Source organism: Rhamphochromis sp. 'chilingali' (assembly GCF_963969265.1).
Source record: "Rhamphochromis sp. 'chilingali' genome assembly, chromosome: 9".
NCBI lineage: Eukaryota > Metazoa > Chordata > Actinopteri > Cichliformes > Cichlidae > Rhamphochromis > Rhamphochromis sp. 'chilingali'.
The window spans coordinates 37,357,339-37,379,299 of NC_137936.1; the positions used below are offsets into that span (position 1 = coordinate 37,357,339).

A 21,961-nucleotide genomic window follows, 5' to 3' on the forward strand; every position below is an offset into this window, starting at 1 on the left:
ACCCTCAGCAACATAACAGTGACACGGCGCACACCAGCCTCTCACTCAGTAAAGCTGTAGGTCAGTCAGTCACACTGATTTTGACACATGTGGGCTAACTGCATTTGCTAGAGTGACCATATTTTGATTTCCAAAACAGAGGACACTTGGCCCAGTTATGAAGAATTTTAATAATACTGTTTGTTTAAAGAAAATTTTAACATATTTAAAAGATGCCTTCTCTGTGCGGTTAATGAATGGTGAAATAAAAAATGTCATAAAGGCTTTTACAAGTCAACAAGTGCAAATAAATAAATAAATTTACAAAAATTGGCGTTTCTAACCTCAGTTAACTTTGTTTGCACGCCACCATTCGTCCAGTCAAATTGGGAATATTTTCTCTGTTCCATGGTTACTTAAGTCTGAGAAATGTCACCGTACTGGATTTCATAGCTTCAAGAGAGACAATAGCTTCAGTCTTGGTGCGACACTGCTGAACTTTTTTAGCTGTGTTAAAGTCTGGAAATGTTTTTTTTGTTGTTTTTTTTTAGCAACACACTAGTGCAATCCATGGATGTGTAGCTATTGTGATGCTTCATAGTATGAAATGTCAGTGCACCTTCTGCTCCAGATACAAGCACCCTCGTTTTTCCAGGTGTAACAAAGAACTCAGTCAACTTACAAGATGAATTTTTGCCTCGTGCAGCCTTTTTAAGTTTTTCTGTGTCCATGTGAGCAACAAGATCTCTGGCACCTTTGTTAGACACACAAATGTCTGTGCCAGCTCTGCACACAGTGCACTCCGCCTCCCATTTATTCCGACTGGGATGGTACAAGAGAACTTTCTTGATGCACTTGCGCTTTGGCATCTTTTCAGCGTGCTGCTCCGCGCTCTGTCCCGTCTGTGCGTGGGGAACGACCCCTTACACCACATTTCGGGGATGATGTTGCACATATGAGTCCTCTGTAGGCCTGTAGGAAAACCCGGACATTTTCATCCATCTCAAAGAAAAGGACGGTTGGTCACTCTAGCGTTTACCTCTTTCCAGTCTTTATGCTAACCTAAACACAGCTTAACTTTTCTTATTCTACCTGCAGAAAACTACAAAAATGCTTCCACTGAGGCTTCAAATGACAAAGTTGACCAACTTTTTTTTTTTATCAAATGTTACCTTTATACATTTTACTTCAAGAACAAAATAACAATTCAGACTTTCATAATCTTTTTATTCGTTTCATTTCATACACGTGCATGCTATTTCTCTTCAGTCCAGCTCAGTTAAGGCTCAATTGATTCGGTTCTTGAGCAGACCTTTGTGTTTAATCTCGCCTTATGTAATTTTATTGTTTTGGGTGTTTTATCTTTAACAGCTACATAAAAACTTCATTATCAGAAAGAACAAATTTCCACCCTGAAAGCTGCCCACATGCACGAATAATAGCAAACTACCGTCCATCATGTAGGTTTGTCATGGAAACCCAAAGCTAATAATTAAAACCAATTTACAACACGATCCCTCCAACTCCTGATTTCTTTAAATTTCCCAAAATCTGATCAAATCCCAGCCCTCCTGGACTTTAGTCCTCCTGTTTATGCTCGATGAGTTCAAAGGTCAAACTTGAAGCGTACAGATCACTCTTGTGTTGCCTTGTTTTAAATAAAAGCCAGATTAAATATGAATGCAGTCATCGTTTCCATATGAACACGTCATGCATGAGGCAGGAAGTGAATCTGAACAGCTTTGATCTCCTGCCTTGATCAGCTCTTCATCAGCTCTTCATCAGCTCTTCATCACAGCTGATGCGGCTCCTTCTTCCTCGTTATCGACGTGTAAGATGGATGCTCCACATAACTATAGTTTATTACACCTCCTTCATCCTCATAATCTATATCGTCCTCTTCAATATCATCAATATCATCATCGTCCAGGCAGCAGCTGTCCCCGTCTGACCCCTCGTCCTCTTCATCCTCCTCTGGCACATTCTCGCAGCTCATCCTCATCTTCTTGCTGTTGTTGTTCCTCACCGACGCCTCCAGAGCTTTCTGGCGACGGTAGAAGTGGGAGAACTTGTTGAAGATGATGGTGATGGGCAGCGCCACCACCAGGGTGCCACCCAGGATGCAGCCGCTTGCCGCCAACTTCCCGACCACAGTGACCGGCACTACGTCTCCATAACCCACTGTGGTCATGCTCACTGTCCCCCACCACCAGCAGGCCGGGATGGTGTCCAGGCCCACATCCTGGAATCAGACACAGAGGGATGCTTTAGACATCCAAGGTAATGATTTTCAGATGTATTAATATTATTATGTAAAGAACACAATTAAATAATAAAATACTTTGGTATATAAAATCTATCAGAACAAAGTTGAAGCTCTAATTTTCAAGAGGAAGAGATAAAGACAAACCTCTGACCACACGGACTAATGTGCTCTTTGAATTGAATCATTAGTAATTACACCAACAGGTGTGTCTTCCAACATCACAGATATCCCTGAAAAACAGGATAACTGCCACTTCGACTGTTCACTCACTGATATTTTTATTTGTTACAGACCAAAGCAAAGCTAACAGCTTGATTACGCTGTGAAGGATTTATCAGCGTCTAACGACACTAATTAAAGTGAAACACTCTGTGAGCCAAAACCTTTTAATTAGCCAAATGTCATGAAAATCAGCTCAAGGATTTCATTGGCCGGAGGAACACGAGTGAGTATTAACACAAAGACTTTGTTACAAAGTAACTGAGTAGTTGGTTGAAGTGTGTAGCCATGTTTTCCGTCTTCATACCGTAGCATCCGCCGAACATTTCACAATGTAATGTTTGCTACGTTCATCGCCGTGTTAGCATTCCGACATTTATACTGAGAGGAATTCAAACTGCTCAGAAAGTTTTGGAAAAATTCAAACTGTAAACTGATGATGGCTGTAAAACCGTACGCCAAACAGACTCTCACTGAAATCACTGAAACTAAGATGTTAAACTTTTAAAAGGCAAATTCAAAGAATTTATTTGAACACAAACTAAAAGTGAAATGATTTCCACCAGTGAGGAACGCGACCCCACGTCAGTCAAACTTTACCTCTTCATACTCAGCAGTGTAGGCGATACCCGAGAAGACGGACACTCCCACGGCCAGGTAGAGCAGCAGGATGCCCACCTCACGGTAGCTGTGCTGCAGGTAAAACATGGAGGGGTTGAGATGTGTTTGTGCACAAAGCCTCATCTGTCACGATCCAATAACTGAGGTTCAATTTGTGACAGCGTCACAGCCAAACGCCCACCGCCACTCCCGCCCAGCGGGAGAAAACACTCATCTGTGTTTTTTCTTGATGTGAACTTTGTGTCTGCAGCTCGCCTGACAAAAAGTTTGTCTCTGTAAATGTGACTCTACTTCTAAAGTTTTGCACTTCCTCATAAAAACTCATAAAAGAAGGTTTTATAAGAAGACTAGAAGAGAACATGTGGAAATACTAATTTCGAAAACTACAAATGTTTGTATTCGACTGCCGCACTCCTCCACCAAGCTGAAAGTCCTCCATATAATGGATGAGTTCAGTTCCTGGTTTCAGGACATCTAGATGTGAAATCACTTTGAAATAAGAAAATCTCAAGAATGTCAACAGATTATTACAGTTTGATATGTATTTATGACATTTTGACGCGATGTGTCCCGTCTCCTGTAACGTTTTTAGGGAACTCTGCCCATAACTTTTTATAATCCTGCCAACAATCACATGAACTTCTTATTGAAAGCAATGAGCAACACAATCTGACAACACAGCAGAATTTAACACAGTTTAAAGTAGGGGTGGGGAACGTCCGGCCTCCGGGCCGCATGCGAGACCGTTTCAATCGGACCGCAAAGCAATAACATGTATATATTTTATATATGTAACTTATAGCATGAATAAAAAAATATGGAAAAAAACCCCACTGACAGTCATTAGTTTTCTGAGATAAAACAGACGGCTATCTACATCCAAGTCAAAATCCTGCTCCTCACATACAAGGTCTTAAATAATCAGGCCCCATCTTAATCAATCAATCAATCAATCTTTATTTATAAAGCACTTTTCATACAAAGATGTAGCACAAAGTGCTTTACGTGGTTAAAAGCAGCCCACCCCACCCCGCCCTCCAACTCACTCCCCACACTCTCATTAACATAAACGATCGTGAATACATACACCCCCCCCCCCACCCCCACACACACACACACACACACACACACACACACACACACACACACACACACACACACACACACACTTAAAGAGTAAAATTGGGCTGGGCACACATGAGCCCAGTGAGGAAACACTATCACAGGGAGCCGTCTGCACCGGGAGCCGGTCACAGACCGCAGCCTCCAGGCTGGGCACACAGCAGGAGGGAGGCAAAGGAGCCCCCCAGCCAGGCTGAGAGGACCCCCAGAGACCCAGCAGCCACAGTCAATCAAAGCCCCGGTGCAGAGAGCGCCCTCTGAGGAAACACTGGAGATATGACCTAATAAGAGTATATACAGAATAAAAAGATAAAATAAATAAGATACAATATAAATATAAATAGAGTAAGAAGTTTAAAAAAAAATAAGAATAAAATGAATAAATATTAGGCAAAACCTAAATTAATGATGTAAATAGAATAACAGGATAGAATAAATAAGCATAAAATAAATAAACGCTAAGTAAAAGCTAAATTAAAAAGGTGGGTCTTGAGCCTGTTCTTAAAAACATGTACGTTCTCTGCGGCCCTGAGCTCCTCCGGCAGGCTGTTCCACAGACGAGGACCATACCACTGAAAAGCTGCCTCTCCGTGAGCATGTGTCCTGACTTTAGGGACAATCAAAAGGCCAGTACCAGAGGACCTCAGGGTCCGCGAGGGTTCATATGGTAAAAGCAGATCTGAGAGATAAGACGGCCCGAGACCATTAAGACATTTAAAAACCAATAAAAGAACTTTACAATCGATCCTGAAACACACGGGGAGCCAATGACCTTGTAGTACCATATCACCCTATTAGAGCACTTCGCTCTCGCTCTGCAGGCCTACTTGTTGTTCCTAGAGTATTTAAAAGTAGAATGGGAGGCAGAGCCTTCAGTTTTCAGGCCCCTCTTCTGTGGAACCAGCTTCCAGTTTGGATTCAGGAGACAGACACTATCTCTACTTTCAAGATTAGGCTTCAAAGTTTCCTTTTTGCTAAAGCATATAGTTAGGGCTGGACCAGGTGACCCTGAATCCTCCCTTAGTTATGCTGCAATAGACGTAGGCTGCTGGGGATTCCCATGATGCATTGAGTTTTTCCTTTCCAGTCACCTTTCTCACTCACTATGTATTAACAGACCTCTCTGCATTGAATCATATATGTTATTAACCTCTGTCTCTCTTCCACAGCATGTCTTTATCCTGTCTTCCTTCTCTCACCCCAACCAATCACAGCAGATGGCCCCGCCCCTCCCTGAGCCTGGTTCTGCCGGAGGTTTCTTCCTGTTAAAAGGGAGTTTTTCCTTCCCACTGTCGCCATAGTGCTGCTCATAGGGGGTCATATGATTGATGGGGTTTTCTCTGTACCTATGAAGCGCCTTCAGGCAACTTTTGTTGTGATTTGGCGCTATATAAATAAAATTGAATTGAATTGAATACAGCACGTGATGTACGTTATTACATGATTGACAACAAAGGATGAATCCTGGCAGCTGTCATGAAAACGAAGGTGGATTCAGAACGCTGCGTGTTCCAGGAAAGATGGACACCTGATTTTTTTTCTTTGTTTAAGTGAAAGGCAAGCTGTGCCCAGTTTGTGGCGCGGCGCCGGCGCCATTACAGTTCGAAACATGCTAAACATGATGAGCTGAGAGCTCAACGTTAATGCTCTTCCCCAGAGTTTGAGTCCTTAACAAGCAGCTCTCACACGACCACAGACAGACAGAGAATAACGTGTGCAAGTTTTGTGGTGAGTGCATTAATAGCCATGAAACCTCATGAGGCTTAGTAACACGGTACTTTGTAAAAAATGAAATGGCCCCCACCCCTGCTTTAAAGGAAACAAATGTCAGCTATATTAAAATGAAGAAGGATGGTGCTGAAAAAGAAGTGTAAAAAATAAAGAAATGTGGATCCTTTGCACTATGAAAAACAAATCTAAGAGAAAAAAAACTTTGTATGCAAAAAACAGTCAGTGGAGTAAAAAAATGAGTTATCTGAGAAATGGAGCATTTCCACAAATAAGCAGCAGTAAAAGTCAATTCACAATGAAGCTGGTCTTTTTTCAGAGAACTGCTTTTTCATTAGATTATGCTTTACTTCTGAAATGTTTTGTTTTCCATTTTCAAGATCAAACTAAACATTAAACTAATGTTTTGAGTTAAAGGCTTTTTCATTACTTGATATGCAGGAAAGAGACCAAATAAGCTCTCAGTGCTTCATTTCAAATGCCGGTCACGGATCAGGAACTTTATTAAAGTGGTGCTGCACTTTAATAAAGGCTTTAATAATCCTCTGCTGGAAGGAACAAGCTCATGGTATAGGAGACGAGACGGAAACACAATGTGCAGATGTAATGAAAACCAGGAGGAGCAGCATGGTCCCTGATCCTTCATCAACAACTCCACCTCCAAAAAATGTCAAATAAAACAGAACACATGGATCTCCATAATATCAGATTATGTTCACAATAGAATTGACAAAATATCTAATTTTAAGAAAAATAAATGCTCATTTTGAATTTGATGACAGTAGTCCATCTCAGGATGCTGGGACAGGCCGTGCATTCCCACATGCATGCATTATGAGTCCATAAACATCTGGGAACTCAGGAGACCAGCTGTCATAAGTCAAAGGAGACTCTGAAGTTCTGGACTCTGCATTCACAACCCAGCAACCGACAGAGCTGTTTAACAAGTGTATTTACACAAGGTTTAAAAGGCAGCAGGACCTGAGGCTGATGAATCACAGGACGGTGATTCAGGCGGCTGTTTTGTCAACAAAGGAGAGAAGACTCGGTCAGAGCCAGAGCAGAGGAGTGGTTAGACTATCCTGACATCCTGGGAGGGACGGGAGGAGCGGTGGCGTGTGGACAGGCAGGTAAGTTTCCTCAGTTCCTTTCTCAGTGCACACAGACCAGCTTGGAAATCCCGGGACGTCTGTTGCAGGTCAGTGGCTTAACAGGTATGCTGACTGATCACAGTCTGAGAGGTTTGGCTCGAGCGGGTCTTAAAACTAATCACTAATCCTCAGATGGACGGCATGTGCAGCAGGCGAGAAGCGATTTTCAGTTGGTGTACGGTCCGGACTGCAGGCTGCCACTTCAGCACTTGGACTCTATCCAAGGAGCTGTGCTGCGGGAATAGGAAGGCCTTCCCTGGAAAAGTTGTCGTCTGGATGGAAGCATATGTAATACCATCAGAGATGCAGGTTTCTGAACTGAGTGCTGATAACAAGCCAGATGTTCCCTCTGCTCTTTAGTCCAGAGGCCGTAGCATCCATGATTTCCAAATAGAATTTCACATTTCAGTTCGTCTGACCTCAGAACAGTTTTTCACGTTGCCTCAGTCCAATTTTAATCAGCTACGAGAGACGGCGGCGTTTCTGGATCACGTTACCATACGGCTTCTTGTTTGCACGATAGAGCTTTAACCTGCCGTCCCGCGCAGATGGCACGGTGAGTTGTGTTCATAGGCAGAACCGACCCTGCACACACTGATTTCTCCCAATTCTCTGATTATTTTGATGATATTATGCATCATAGATGAGGAGATATTCACAGCCTTCACAATTTTAAATTCAGGAACATTATTCTGGAATATTTTACTTCTTAGAAACGGTCTCTCTGAGCTTCTCGGTGAATAAACTTTGGGTCTATGAGGTTTACAAAAACATTTTACGCCGCATCCCAACTTTTTAGGAATTGGGATGGTGCGTCCATTTTCCCCGCTGGTGTCATTGATACATTACACATGATACTAAACATACACAATATACACAAAAAGGTTGCTTGGACTGATTTAGAATATTAAACCAAGTTTCCATCAGATGTTAAAGGTTGCATAAAGAGATTCTGAGCAGATTAATGTGTAAACATGACTTAAAGTGTAAATGTTGCCATCATAGATTGTGCTAGCTTCAAGGCTTTTACAGATGACCTCACTAATCCAACTTATACCTTGAAAGCATGATTTGAATTATAAACCATCCACAGCAATGCTAGCTAATTGGAATTGCTAAGTCATGCGTTTCCTAATGTTGTTTTTCTTCCATCTCAAACACACTGACACAATTCCCCTAAACTCAACAAGTGAACATCAGTGAGATCTTGTGTTAAAAACTGCAGCCCACATGCAAACTTTAGTTTCCTTCCGTTGTCTTTTTTTGTGCGTCATCTCCAAAACAGTGTGCATCACATCAGCTGAGATCTGCTCACAATCCATCAACCTGTATCTGAGGCGTCTACAGAAAGGTCAACAGAACAAAATGTCACAAAACTACAAAATAAAAAAATCAGTCACGTTGTTTGTACGGCTGGTTAATGTCGCTGTGTGTATGGGATACACACATTACAAAACTTTGTGTGTCTGTGTGAGCAGACAGAGTCCCCACTCACCCGCAGTGTTGCTCCCAGTGATCGCAGGCCTGTCGAGTGTCGCGCCAACTTTAACACTCTGAAGATCCTCATTAACCTGAACACCTGAGAGGACACAGAGTGGACTATGAGTCTTTAAAAAGAGTCGAACTCTGGCTGCACGGCAGCAGCTGCAGACATTCACTACACTGATCCAACGGTGGAGTCACGAAGCTTCAAATAATGGGGTCCGTGTATGGACGCGTAATCGCCGCGAGCTTCAGATGGGGTTTTTTCTAATGAGCACAGAAGCCACACCCACCATGTGCTCTAAGCTTTTGTTTGCGAGGAACAGCCAATCGGAAGGAAGTTGCATCAACGACATGTTGGTGTTAAAGACCCTAGCATTAGCTCAGCAGCAGGCCCATTTTATTTTTAGTGCTCTTTAAATGACAGAAAGTAACAGAAAGAAGAGAAGACGAGCTTTAGGGAGATAAGCACAAAGCATTCATGGAAAAATCAGCTTCACATTACTGTAACTCCTCAACCACACTGGGCTACAGAAAAAATGGTTCCTGAAAGATGAGAATTATTTTATAATTTTACAGCCACAATGATAAAATAAGCCCAGGCCCAGTATGATACTGGTGTGATAAAGGGTTGAACAGTGGGTGAACCGAGGCGCCTCATTAAATATAACTGTTTTGAACTGGGAATCATAAAAAGTTACTCAAATGTGAAACGAAACCCTAAAAAAAAAATCCCTGACCCCGATGTTTTCAATTTAAAATGAACTGAACGTCGTTGTTATAAAGAGCAGGTTTTGTGTTGTGGCATTTGAATCTGTTTGTCATTTTAGAAATATTGATTGAGAAATAGCTCCAGTTACACATGTATCATAGTTGTGCACTAATTAGCCGCACAGATCCATGAAATGCTAGACTGTCATTCAGGACCTGGAAATATATCAGACTAATGGAGCAACAATCCATAAGCCTTAGTTTCCTCCTGCTACAGGAGAATCTTAAGTGTGACATTAAGACCTGTGAGTAAGCATACACTCTTACATTGACTTCCTTTATGATTTCTCTTCATCGTGTGTAATATAAAATGAGCGTGGTCCAAGAACTGGTTGTTGTTGCTTGTGTGATCTCACTCTACATGGTCTGCAGTTATTAATACTGTCTCAGCGTTACAGTTTGAGGCTAGCAGAACCTCCACAGATGGTGCATGTAATATTAACAGTGTGCTCTTTGATGGGACTGATGAGATTAATACTGCATATCAGACACTGTCACCATAAATACAAACTATCACAGCCTTTACTGAGCGATTATGACAAATGTGACGAATCCTTCGTTACATTTTTACCAGAGCAGCATCCGATCCACATCCACAGCACAGACCTGTATGAGTCGTCCCAGGTTGCCCAGCTCGGACTCGGATCCCAGAGTCATGTCAAAGAGCAGAGTGACGTAGATGGGAACCACAGACACCATGTCAATAATGTTCAGAGGGTGATGGAAGAACTTCTTCCTGTTTGGTGCGAGCAGCAGCCGCGTGACGACCTCAAAGAGATCACAAACACTCAGCGTTTGTCACTGTCCTCTGTGTTCAGCGTCTCTATCAGCACTGACATATTTGGGCCTAATATTTAAGTTTAGGTATTTTAACTGTGCCTGGAATTTGTGTTTGGTCTAAACAAAGTAATAAAATTAAACTGATGCAAGTCAAACCAATTGAATGAAGTATGTAACAGCTCATCATGGTCTGACTTTGCATTCTTTGAGGGTTTTTTTCTTTGTCTCGTGAGTTCCCCGCGTCTTTGTGTGATGTTCTTTGTCTTCTTTTCATTTTACTTCCTTCTTTATTTTAAAGATTTATTTGACGGGACAGCAGTAAAGAGGGGAGAGAGAGCGGGGAAAGATACACAGTAAAGGAACGTGGGCTCAAACCTCAAACTGACGTTCTTCCTGTTTTATTTTGAAGGGTATTTCCTCACTTGGCTTCCATAAGTTTAATTCCCTCCTTGTGTACCTTTCTCTCTCTGCTGTATTTACTCTGTTAGTCTTTGTGAAGTTGTCCCCGTGTCTTCCTTCGCGACCTGTTTCTCTGTTTTTTTTTCACTTCCTGCTCCGTATATTTTCGGAGTGATCCTCTCTGTTCTGTGTTTCCTGCCTTCACCGTGTAGCACGTTGCTATCTTTCAGGAGTATTTAAAGTGCCTTTTCCTTCATCCCTGCAAAGACATTAAACTCTGTGCTGTGTTTCATCTTCCCTTTGATAAATCTCCAGCGTGAGATACATATTTATAATCATTTTAAAGCATATTATCTTTATTGTTTGCTTAACTGATACACAGTTAAGTTTATTACTTTTTTTCTTCTCATTGACATGCATGGGAAATGCCCTTATACACAACCTCAAATATTAGACCCAGTGAGTTTTTAGTGCACAGTAAAACAGTTCACAGCAGGCTTAGTTTTAATCACCTCACCTCGAAGGTGAACCAGCAGGAGCAGAACACCTCCAGCGCCTGCATGGTCGGCTCTTCAATCAACTTTCCATCAGAATCAAAAGTCTGGGAGACAAAAAGGACAGAGGACAGTTTTTAAAAGTGTTTTCAATTAAACATTTAGTGATTTCAAATGTATTAAAATTTGAGAGCCCATTAGATATTTTTATTTTGAAATAATTACAAACACAAATTTTTATTCATGTATCTTTTCAACGACAGGATTTTCTTTAACAGACATCAAAGGTAGAATGCTCAGTTCAGCATGAACGCTGATCTTAGAGCCAAAGAAAAGACAAACAGACACATGGTGGCTAAACAGAAATGATCTGTTGTAATAAATGCAAATACAAACAGTAAAAGTGATGATATAAGGTGGACTAAGGATAAAAACGTGTTAAAAAAATAGACTCAATAAGGCATCAAGAGTTTAAATAAAACACAAGTAAAACAGGGTCAATCTATCTGACTGATTAAATCATTTTATTGGTACTTTATTCTTCTTTAATTATCTTTATGTAAATAGTTGTTCGTGTGTTTTGGGACTTAATCAGGAAAAATCTAAAGCACAGAGAGCTGCGTGTCCAAGCTGTTGATTTACTGGTTCATTTAGTTTCCCACCATCACCTTTGGCCACTTACTGAAAGAGTGAGGTCACAAACGAAGGAAATGAACTTCCTCTGCAGACTGTCTGAGCAGTTAAAGGACACACTGGAGAGATTATATCTCAGTTTACTTCCTTAAAAAGCTGGGAGAGCTGGCCAGGACATCGCTGTCCCTGTGACCTGGACCCGGGCACTTTGGTTTTTAGCATCACTCTGTTTGGATGCAAACAATTATCAGTATTTTACTTTGTTTTCAGTTCATAAGGTTGCTTCAAGCATGTTTTTCTGTCTTTCTCAGAGCGGATTTAAGGCTCTTTGTGAAAGACATCTTTGGTAATATTAGACGAGTGTAAGTCACACAAAATTAGTTTGTCTATTTGATTTCACTGAGTTTGACTCTGAGAGCAAATAAACTGTTTTAATGAAACTGTGGATGAAAAGGGTTAAATACTCGAATTGTCTTCATGTGAGCCTAAATCAGCCCGATGAAGCCAACAGATGCTTCCTGCTGAAAGCTGACTGAACCGTGTTGTTTGGTCTCCACGTTTCCAGCTCGCCGTACCCACCTGATACTCTGGCATGCTGTTGATACACATGGTGGAGATGGATGTGAGCACCACTCCGATGGAGAGCAGACTGAAGAGCTTGCTGGGGATGGAGTATCCCGGGTTCTCCAGCGTCAACCACAAACACTTCCTGATGTTCCCATAACGCACTTCCTGGAAGTGCTGCATGTCTCTGCGAAGGTGGAAAAAGGCAGTGAGTTAATAATTTATTTAAAAAAAGGAGAAAGAAAGTGCAGCTGTGTGTCTTTTACTTGTTTAAGTCGGATATCTCGTCCACAGATGTGTCTACACTGCTGGCGTCGCTCTCATCGTCCCAGCTACGATGTCGGCTGCTCTCCAGTTTGCGGTCGTGGTAACGGTAACTACAGCAACTGTCCAGGAAGAACTCATTGATGCCCCAGTACTCGATCTCCTGGCTGTCGGGGAATAGAAGCCAAATCAAGGTTATCTATGCAGTATTAAAAGAAAAGTACAAACTACATCAAAATAAAATGATTTCCATCTGTTTTTTTCTTCATCTGCTTCCAATGTTATTAGTGCACTAAATGGATCCATGACTCCTATAATTATGCTGCATAAACAAAGGACATATGCAAGCAGGCCAAAGGCCTAATTCACGTTAAATCTCTGCTTGTTCTTTCCAGCACAAATATAACACTGACACACCTGAAGATCCACTACAGGATTTGCAGATTTGCTTTGGTGTGAAAACCAGGATGTGTTCCTGAAGGTAACCAAACAGGCTTTTTGAGCAAACCTCAGTTTAACAAAGGTTAAAGAAAAGTAAAACAAAAACAATCCAACCGTGGAGCTCAGTCTTTGCGTTCATGTCCAGGACACGGGACCAATCAAAGCCTCCACCACCAGCGCTGCACCCTCAGTGACTGTAGATGATGTCACATTTGTGCACAACAGCAGTGCTTCAGTGTGTGAGATCATGAATAAGAGGTGAGATGTTACAACTTAGTCTCAGTAGTTTGGGTTTGTGACTTTTTCAAAGGATCAGCTGCTTAAATTTTACACGATTGTGTAGAGTTGATGAATTCATTTTACTGTTTATGTTTTTAGGCTTTAAAGTTTTTCATGCAAAGCAACAATGAACAGTGAAGTCTGTTAGCAGCTGCTGTGTCTGATTACAGGTCAGATAAACCAAGAAAAACTGAACAGACTAAAACCTTTGTTTGAGTCACAAACGTCCACAATCAGTTCCAGCTGGATTGGTATGACAGGTGTAAAGGTTCTCTGGGATGCAGAAGGATGAGGATGTCAAAATGAATGTTGCTCAGACAGACCTGAAGGAGAAGACGCACAGCTCCTCCATGATGTGAAGTTTGCCAGTTTGGTAGAAGTGGATGACGTAAGGGAACAGGCCGGGATTCCTATCAAAGTAAAACTCCTTCTCCTGCACATCATAGTCATCACACACCTATAGCAGGAAAGGTGGGAATACGACAGAGGAAGAGTGAAGAAGAAGAGAAGCAGGTGGGCTTTCAACAAGTCAAGCAAAAATCCATCAGGTCTCGTGTCAGTCGTATCCCGCTCACACCCAAACACCTGCAGTATGGCCTCCTCTGAGTCACATGCCAGCAGCTTTCCCAGTCTGGTGTCTGGGAATTTCTTCAGCGTGCTGGAACAGAGGCTCCTCTTCAGACCTCCGACGTTCACGTGGACGAGACCCTCGTCAGAGTCCTGGTGAGCCCAGCTGGGCAGACTCTCCTTCCCCATGGTTAGATCAGCTGAGACACAAAGACAATGAAATGAACACAAACTGAAAAACACCGCTCTGACACTTTTTAGAGACATTTAATTTTGTGGTTACATTATTAAAAGACACGATGTAGATAAAAAAGGAACTGTGAGTCTGATCTATCAGTGTGTTAGCCTGAGTCCTGTAAACATACCCTTGTCAACATATTTACCACATCATGCCAGTATACTCAACCATCTGTCACCATTCATTTCCTTTCACCGCATCCCCGCATGTCTCTGCTGCAACAGTTTCCCTTTGTGTAAGTCATTTGTGATAAAATTGCTGGTTAATTTCAAAAACTGTGAACGTATATGGATAAAACCCAAACAGCCAAGCTGTGCTCAGACATAAAAATCAATTCAGCTTTGAATTAAATCTCCACAGGACACAAACACAGATCTGCAGCAGTTTCTGTGAAGACTTCTCATAACCCCCCCTCTTGATTCTTGTCTCACATGTGAATCTGTCAGTAAGACACATGAGTGAGACAGCGAGAGAAAAGAAGCATTAAAATGTAATCATCTTAAAAGGAAAAGACATCAGAGGTGGAAAAGCCAATTCAAAGTGACGTTTCCTAACTTAAATCGGCGTTTTCTGCCGTGGTTCTGCTGGGCCGAAGCTCAGAGGCATTTCTCAATGTTTTTTTTCAAAGGGAATTTATCGACGCATGGTTTTCTGAGTACACGCGATCTTTACGGTCCAGATTCAGTTACATGAGAGCTGCTTTATATTCGGCAACCGCAGCCTTCTAGTGAGGAGTAAGTACTGCGATTCAGTATCACTAACAATGATAAATAATGCCCCTCTGTTCTACTATCACTCACTCAGACGATCAAGTTTTATTCTTATTCTTGCATCTATACGTCATGTACAGGTAGAGGAAACCTGTACAGTTTATCCTTCTCCTCCTTCCTTCTATGAGTCACATGTTCCAGGCTTCAGACTGTGCTAAACACTCAGATTCACATAGTTTTTTCTGCTCTTGGGTCTTTGTGATGTCATAAAGAGTGGACATCTCCACCCATGTCCATCCTGGACATTATGGATGGGGATAGAAAATAATATATTCCCTAAAACCTTCAGTTTGGGATGAGCGACCAATCAGAAACAAGCTGGGAGGAGCTAAATCGTCTGGTTTTAGACAGAGGATGAACTGGAAGTTTCACCATGACATAAACAAGGATTATTTTGAAGTGCGATCACTCAGAGCTATTCTTGGGGCTGGAAATTAGCTGAATACGACCCCTTTGATGACAGACACAACATTTTAATGGAAGCTGTGATCGTTTGACAGTTAATGTGCATCTGACTGAATCATGACTCATCTCTCGCCCTTAATCTTTGTCTTCTTTATCTCAAGCTGAGTCAGCACTCATTAAACCCCCCATGAAGAGCGTGTAACAAAGAAGAGTCTCAGCTTTATTTTCTGCTCCAAACGTTTGAGCTTCTTTTTAAAATTCTAGCTCCTCTAACTCCACCTGCTGCTCTAAATGCACTTTTAAGACCAGGGGGGCAGAAACTAATATGTAAGTACATAGAGACATTTTCATGTTGACCACAAAACACAACAAGCACTGGTTGAGAGCCAGACTTAATCTAAGCGTAACCACAGTTTGCACATTTTCAAAGTGTTTCTGTGCAAGAAGCAGAAGATTTAAAACGGTTCTTCTGACCTCATGGTTTCTTGCAACTTTCTCCATCAAGTTTTAAAAAACAAAAAAAACATATATCGATGCAGCCAGAACTCCCACACGTGCTCATTTACTGTACTCCCGGTGCAAACACCCACACAGCGCGCATACTTTCACAACAAAAAGAAGCTACACAATGAAATCAGACAACAGATGAGTAAATTACAAAGTTCACATCAAACCCCCAAAATTGTGGAAAGTGCTGTGATGCTATCAGCGTCTCCCAAATCTTCCTGCTGTGATTTAAGATGTTTTTTAACAATACCAAGGTAACATGACCGCCAGGAAAACATAATTCAGTCCTGTTTAGTTGCCAAGAATTGTATTAATATCGCTTAGCAACAAGTAAAGGTTGTGAGGATGAAGGTGTCTGCAGCTCTGTTTTCATTTTCACTCCATCACTGCCAGTTTGAGCTGAGTGTAACGCGTGTTTTTGGAGCTACAATTTACAGCCGTCCCCCAAACACACCACACAACAGTTTATCGTGACACTCTTTCAAAGACCTGTCTGAGGGCTGAGACTTGGCGTCATGTGACGACTAGAGCTGGATATTATACGGCATGTCTGGTGAGGATTCCCCCACAAAAAACGTTTGAACCTGACACTTCATAACTTGTGTTTCTGCACCAATTTGTACTTTTTTTTCACTGATGTCTTTAAAGGGAACACAAAAATCCATCAGTATATATACTGCAGTCTAATAATGTGAGGCTTTAAGGCCATACTGTGTTGCTTTTAAAAAATTATGCTCAGTTATTCCTTGTAATAGTATCCCTGCTGGGCTAACTCGCAGACACATTTCCTCTTCATCTTCTGTGTTTTGACTTTTGCAGTCATCAGAGTCTGAGCTGACGACGTGTCAGGCTGCTTTTATGTGGGGAAATCTGGTTAAACATGTGTCACATGGTCACATCAGTACTAAACTGTTGTGTATATTTTAAGCCACTTTTAATAGGTCAGATGCACTTCAGACAGAAAATGCTGCTTCCAGTTTGGATTGTGATTGATATTCCCTCAGTGTACACCCTCCTTATATTTCTGAGCCTTTGTGTGGCCGTCCTCTACACACAGAGTGGAGCAGGCAGCAGATGCTGCAGGGGAAACAAAGGCAGCACAGGTGACAGTTTGTATTTGTCATCAGAGTGTAAATATCCAAACAGTTGCTTCTCATGTGGTGCTCACTCTAGCAGGACCGAGGACATCCATCCATCCATCCATCCATCCATTGTGAGGCTGCAGTAAGTGCCTCGCTGCAGGTAAAGTGTAGCTATAATGTAATGTAACAAGGTTACAGAGTCTCTAATTACAGAGTGTAGGAAATCGCCCGAGGAATCGCAGACAGGTGTTAACCTAATGTGGACATAATGGCGTTTTAACCAGGACGCTCTGACTTCATCTGCTCCTGAATCTTTCACTGTCTTCCTGCTGGTATTTAATCAGGTTTCTCTGCGCTCAGCTCACTGATTTATGGTCACACGTCCTGGCTATTGTTCGCTTCACCGCAGCTGGAATCTGTCTTCATCCGTCAGCGGCATGTTTGGGTCAAACTCAGAGACGGGTGTAAGAACTCCCAGAGCGCTGGACAAGAATAATAATAATAATAATAATTCCATGTACGTTACTATATAACGCTCTTTTACACTTGACCACATTTTTAACTCATTCACTGCCAGCCATTGGCAGTGAATGAGTTAAACCCATTGACTCATTCACTGCCATTGACGGCTATAGACGTTAATGGCAGTGAATGAGTTAACAGAAAAACAGATTTTTTTACATCCCTTTGAATTCGTGTGTAGCTACATGTTTATTTAAAAGTTGACCATGAATAATTTATGAAATATGATTTCAGTCTGAAAACGCCAACATTACATTCAGCTGCTGAAACATTAGAATCCAGCCACACAGTAATGCACAGCTGATATATTTCGGATATACTTCACTGTAATCTCTGGTCTCCTCTTTGCTGTGTTTGGTTTCTTTGGTGATTTTTAGTTAATCGTATTTATGTGAATGTTTTGTCTCTGCATGGTCATTGTCTGTTTTTTTATGGTCGGTCTTTGTGGTTCTCTTGTGTTTTCTTGTTTCATGTGGTTGGTTTTATGGTTATTTTTCATCCTTCATAATTGTTTATGCTCTCTTTGTGGCACATCCTTGTAAATGCATACATTGTTGTGAAACCACGAGAGTTAACGGTCCCTCTCTGAAGTTGATGCATGTTCAGAAATCCATTTCTAAAGATTCAACGACCGAATGCCTCCATGCATTAAACTGATGAGGCAAGAGTATTTAACCACTGAAAACGGCCTCTAGTGATAAAAGCTGAATGTAAACAAAACTTACAAAATAATCTGAACTCAGGAGTGTCTTACTGAACCTCTTAAACTCATCACACAGCCTTGTCTAAGGAGCTTGGAAAAAAAAGCGACTGGACTTTTCACCTCTCATCCGAGAAGCTTCTTCATTCTAGGGTCAAATGGTGGAGAGTCCCAGATTTAAACTAGAGATGGCACGATACCACTTTTTAATATCCGATACCGATTCTGATATCATGAATTTGAATATCTGCCAATACCGATATGAAGCCGATATAGCGTATTTTGTAATCAATAAAACTGTTTTTTATAAATATCTCGCTGCATTTTGTATAAGTTCATACTTAAGTTTTAAAAAACAAGCGACCGAAGCTATTCTGTTATACCTGTATGCAAAAAATACACTACACACAAAACATTTTATAGTTTAGCAACACTGATCAATCTAATAAATTTAAACCTACACCATCCTCCCTATTCTGGTATTTTAAAGAGTAGTTACCTACCTCACTAATAGGGTTGCAAACTCCCAGCAAAAATATTAGGGAACCACCCCCCGCCCTTAATCGATGTAATCAACTTTAATTTAATGCAAGTGTAAAACAAATGCACAGAAATGAATTATTTTTCTACAATAATTAAATAGATTCAACATCTTTCTTCAACAGAATTGCAGACTGCACAGATGGTACCAAAGGAAAAAGTACTATAGCTTACTAGGGTATATGTTAGACTTATTAGTTACTATATACAATAATGGATTTCTATACATTTAATCAGATGACCTCTTTTGTTGTAAGATTCAGATAATTATTTATTCAAAGTTTTTAAATGACATAACAAAGAAAAGTATGTCTTTGTGCCCCTCCCTCTCCCTGTTAATGCCCTACCTGGCCCCCGACAAAACTTTGCTAGACCCGCCCCTGCACAGTTACCAGCCTTCAGCTATGTAAAAAAGGATCCTGGTGTTAGTTGTCTCTCAGAAACAGTTCATAACTTCCCTTCAACTCATTTAACTAAAAGGTAAACCTGTTTCTCCATCACCTGTTCAGCTCTGATGGTTCAGTAAGGACATCTCCTGGTTTCATCTTCATGTTTCCCTCTCACCACATAACCAAACCGACATCATGACCAGCAGCTTTTATAAATACATTCTGCTGTTGTTTATCCGCTGGTCTCCTCTTTCTAGCGCAAAGTGGGCGATAAACAAACAAGAAAGACGGAACTTGCAGCAGAAAACCCGATCAGCTGATCATTGATCAGTTTCATGTTTGAAGTAATAACAGGAGAGGAAGGGGGAGTGAATGAGAGCAGATGCAACTGCGCAGCAAAGACAGAATAACTCCAGCTTTGTGTCTATTTTTTAATTCTAGCTGAAATACCGGACAAATCGCTTCCTTTTCACCTCAGTATGGAACTCCGATGGTCAGTGCAGCTGTGGCTCAATATATCAGTTGTTAAGCTTAACGTGGAAATACTCTGCAAACATTCAGGGATGAACTTACACACTTGCTTTACTTCTCTGGGAAAGTTTTTGCCAAGATGAAATGCTGCGGTTAGGAAGCATGTAGCGAGGCTCCAAATGCTCCAACAGACCGCCGACAGGTGTCGCAGACAACAGTCGCTCTATCACGTGACACATACTGCTCCGATGCGCCGAGCTGGGTTACGCCAAGTAGCGCGTTTTGTGAGGTGATTTTGTGATACTTCGGATCGGATTACATTTTTTATTTCTCTCCGATATCCGATCCAGTAATTTAGGTCAGTATCGGACTGATACCGATACGTAATATCGGATCAGTCCATCTCTAATTTAAACCCCGTGGGAGTTTCCCCCCAAAGAGGGACAAAGGACCCCCTGATGATCCTCTACCTAATCACATGAGCCAAGGTGTGAAAGCGGGTGTGGGTCACAATCAGCCAGGGTTTCAGGTGTGTTCATTGTGAAACCTGGCCCCACCCTATCATGTGATTTCCTGAGGTCAGATGGCCCAGGATGTGAGTGGGCGTTAAGGCGTCTGGGAAGGGATCTCAAAACTGGATTATAGATGGCAGAGAGTTGGTGTCGTAAACCCCGCCTCTGTTCAAAGATGGTCGCTCACAGTGGACATAGATGCTTCTTTCACTCCTCTTTCAAACCATCTGTCCTCTCTGTCCAAAATGTGAACATTGGCATCCTCGAAAGAGTGTCCTTTATCCTTAAGATGCAGATGGACAGCTGAGTCTTGTCCTGTGGAGGTGGCTCTTCTGTGTTGTGCCATGCCCTTGTGAAGTTGCCGTTTAGTCTCTTCGATGTAGAGGTCTGAGCATTCCTCGCTGGACTGTACAGCAAACACCACATTGTTAAGTTTGTGTTTTGGAGTTTTGTCTTTCGGGTGAACCAGTTTCGGTCTGAGTGTGTTGCTGGGTCTGAAGTACACCGGGATGTCATGCTTGGAGAAAACTCTCCTGAGTTTCTCTGATACATAGGGGATGTAGCCGGTGTATCAGAGAGTGTCTGGGAGATCCCTTCCCAGACGCCCACTCACATCCTGGACTAGGTTTCACATTGAGCTCACCCGAAACCCTGGCTGATTGTGACCCACACCTGTTTTCACACCTTGGCTCATGTGATTAGGTAGAGGATCATCAGGGGGTCCTTTTGTCCCTCTTTGGGGGGAAACTCCCACTGGGTTTAAATCTGGGACTCTCCACCATTTGACCCTAGAACTGAAGAAGCTTCTCGGATGAGAGGTGAAACGTCTTCAAGCAACCTAAAGAAGTCCAGAAGTTTTCTTTCCAAGCTCCTTAGACTACGATGACCTGGATGACTGAGAACCTTCACAGACATACCACACAGCCTTCACTGAGCCTGGATTATGTTGTTGTTAGAGTAAACTGCTCCCGACGCTCAGTAACTGACTTTAGCTCGAAGGAGTTTGTTCAGGATAAGAAACTCCCAACGATGACTTTAAAGTATGTTTGTTTTTGTTATCTGGAAACACTGTTCAGCCACTGCAGCTCTAAAATGATAGATTGCCCCAAAGCCTCTGTTTCTGACACCAACACTGACCTAGAGCTGACCCATTTTTTAGATTTAGTTTCACTAAATGAAACAAACATAGCTCTTTATTACCCGCTGCACTGCATCTGTCGTATTAAAATGGGCTTATTATGCTCATTTCCAGCTTCAGATGTTTATTCTCAGACTTTACCACAGTGGCTTTGCATGATTCAGATTTTGAAATAATCCTTATTTGTCATGTACAGGATGGCTTTCTTCAGATTGGCTGCCCCTTGCAAACAGAAGGTTTGTCCCTGAGACAGTTCTTGGGGATGTAAGTGCTGAGTGAACCTCAGACTGTCTGAAACCTCAGTGTTTCAGACAGCTTGTGGTTGACAGGGATGAATATTATTTAAGTTTTTACATATTTAGTATGAACATCCACTGAAATAGTATACACCACAGGAAATTTACAAAGAGCAGAATAGGCCCACTAAGGGCTCCACAGCTTGTTAATGAAGTATTTAAATATTTTCTTGCCCCCCACATTAAATACGAGTGAGACACTGGGAGCCTCCGTGTGTCTGTAATTACATGCTGAGCTCTCAGGGGAGCTGCTTTGGTGCACATACAGAAATAAAGTTGATCTATAATTCAGCACCTGCAGCCTGGAATCACAGCGGTGGGGAAAAAGCATCTTCAACAGCAAACTCCCTCCGTGAGCGAGAAGCAGTGCTGCAAACAAAAGGGCGAAACTTCCCAGAGTAATCTGGGATAACTGGAGCTGCCACTTTAAATCTATTTCACTAAGACCACGCGACGAAAAAAGATGCTGGTGTGTTTTAATGTGACTTACCTGTGATGTCATCTTCACCCCATGATGAAGTTTTTCACTCCTCCACCTCTGAAAAAGATGTGATCGCTGGAAAACAAACAAGAAACCTTGTAAAACCCGCGCGACCTCCTCGTGCTGGAAACTTCAGCCTCCTGCTGCAGG

General features: G+C 41.9%; 1 protein-coding gene across 3 annotated transcripts; it reads right to left on the reverse strand.

Moving 5' to 3' along the window:
- Nucleotides 1–1,174: 1,174 nt before the first annotated feature.
- On the reverse strand, nt 1,175–21,961 carry LOC308402394 (delayed-rectifier potassium channel regulatory subunit KCNS2). Of its 3 annotated transcripts, none has more exons than XM_080891200.1 (10): nt 21,821–21,961; nt 13,779–13,960; nt 13,517–13,650; nt 12,476–12,640; nt 12,225–12,396; nt 11,031–11,119; nt 9,946–10,075; nt 8,582–8,665; nt 3,065–3,157; nt 1,175–2,221 (listed from the first exon to the last, which is right to left on the reverse strand). In XM_080891200.1, the coding sequence occupies exons 2-10, from the start codon at nt 13,947–13,949 to the stop codon at nt 1,772–1,774; spliced, it is 1,488 nt and encodes a 495-aa protein (XP_080747326.1). In that variant the 5' UTR covers nt 13,950–13,960; nt 21,821–21,961; the 3' UTR covers nt 1,175–1,771. The 3 variants fall into 3 exon arrangements, with proteins under 3 accessions (XP_080747326.1, XP_080747327.1, XP_080747325.1); XM_080891199.1 differs by having other exon boundaries at nt 1,176–2,221; nt 9,946–10,107; nt 11,036–11,119; XM_080891201.1 differs by lacking the exon at nt 9,946–10,075 and having other exon boundaries at nt 11,036–11,119.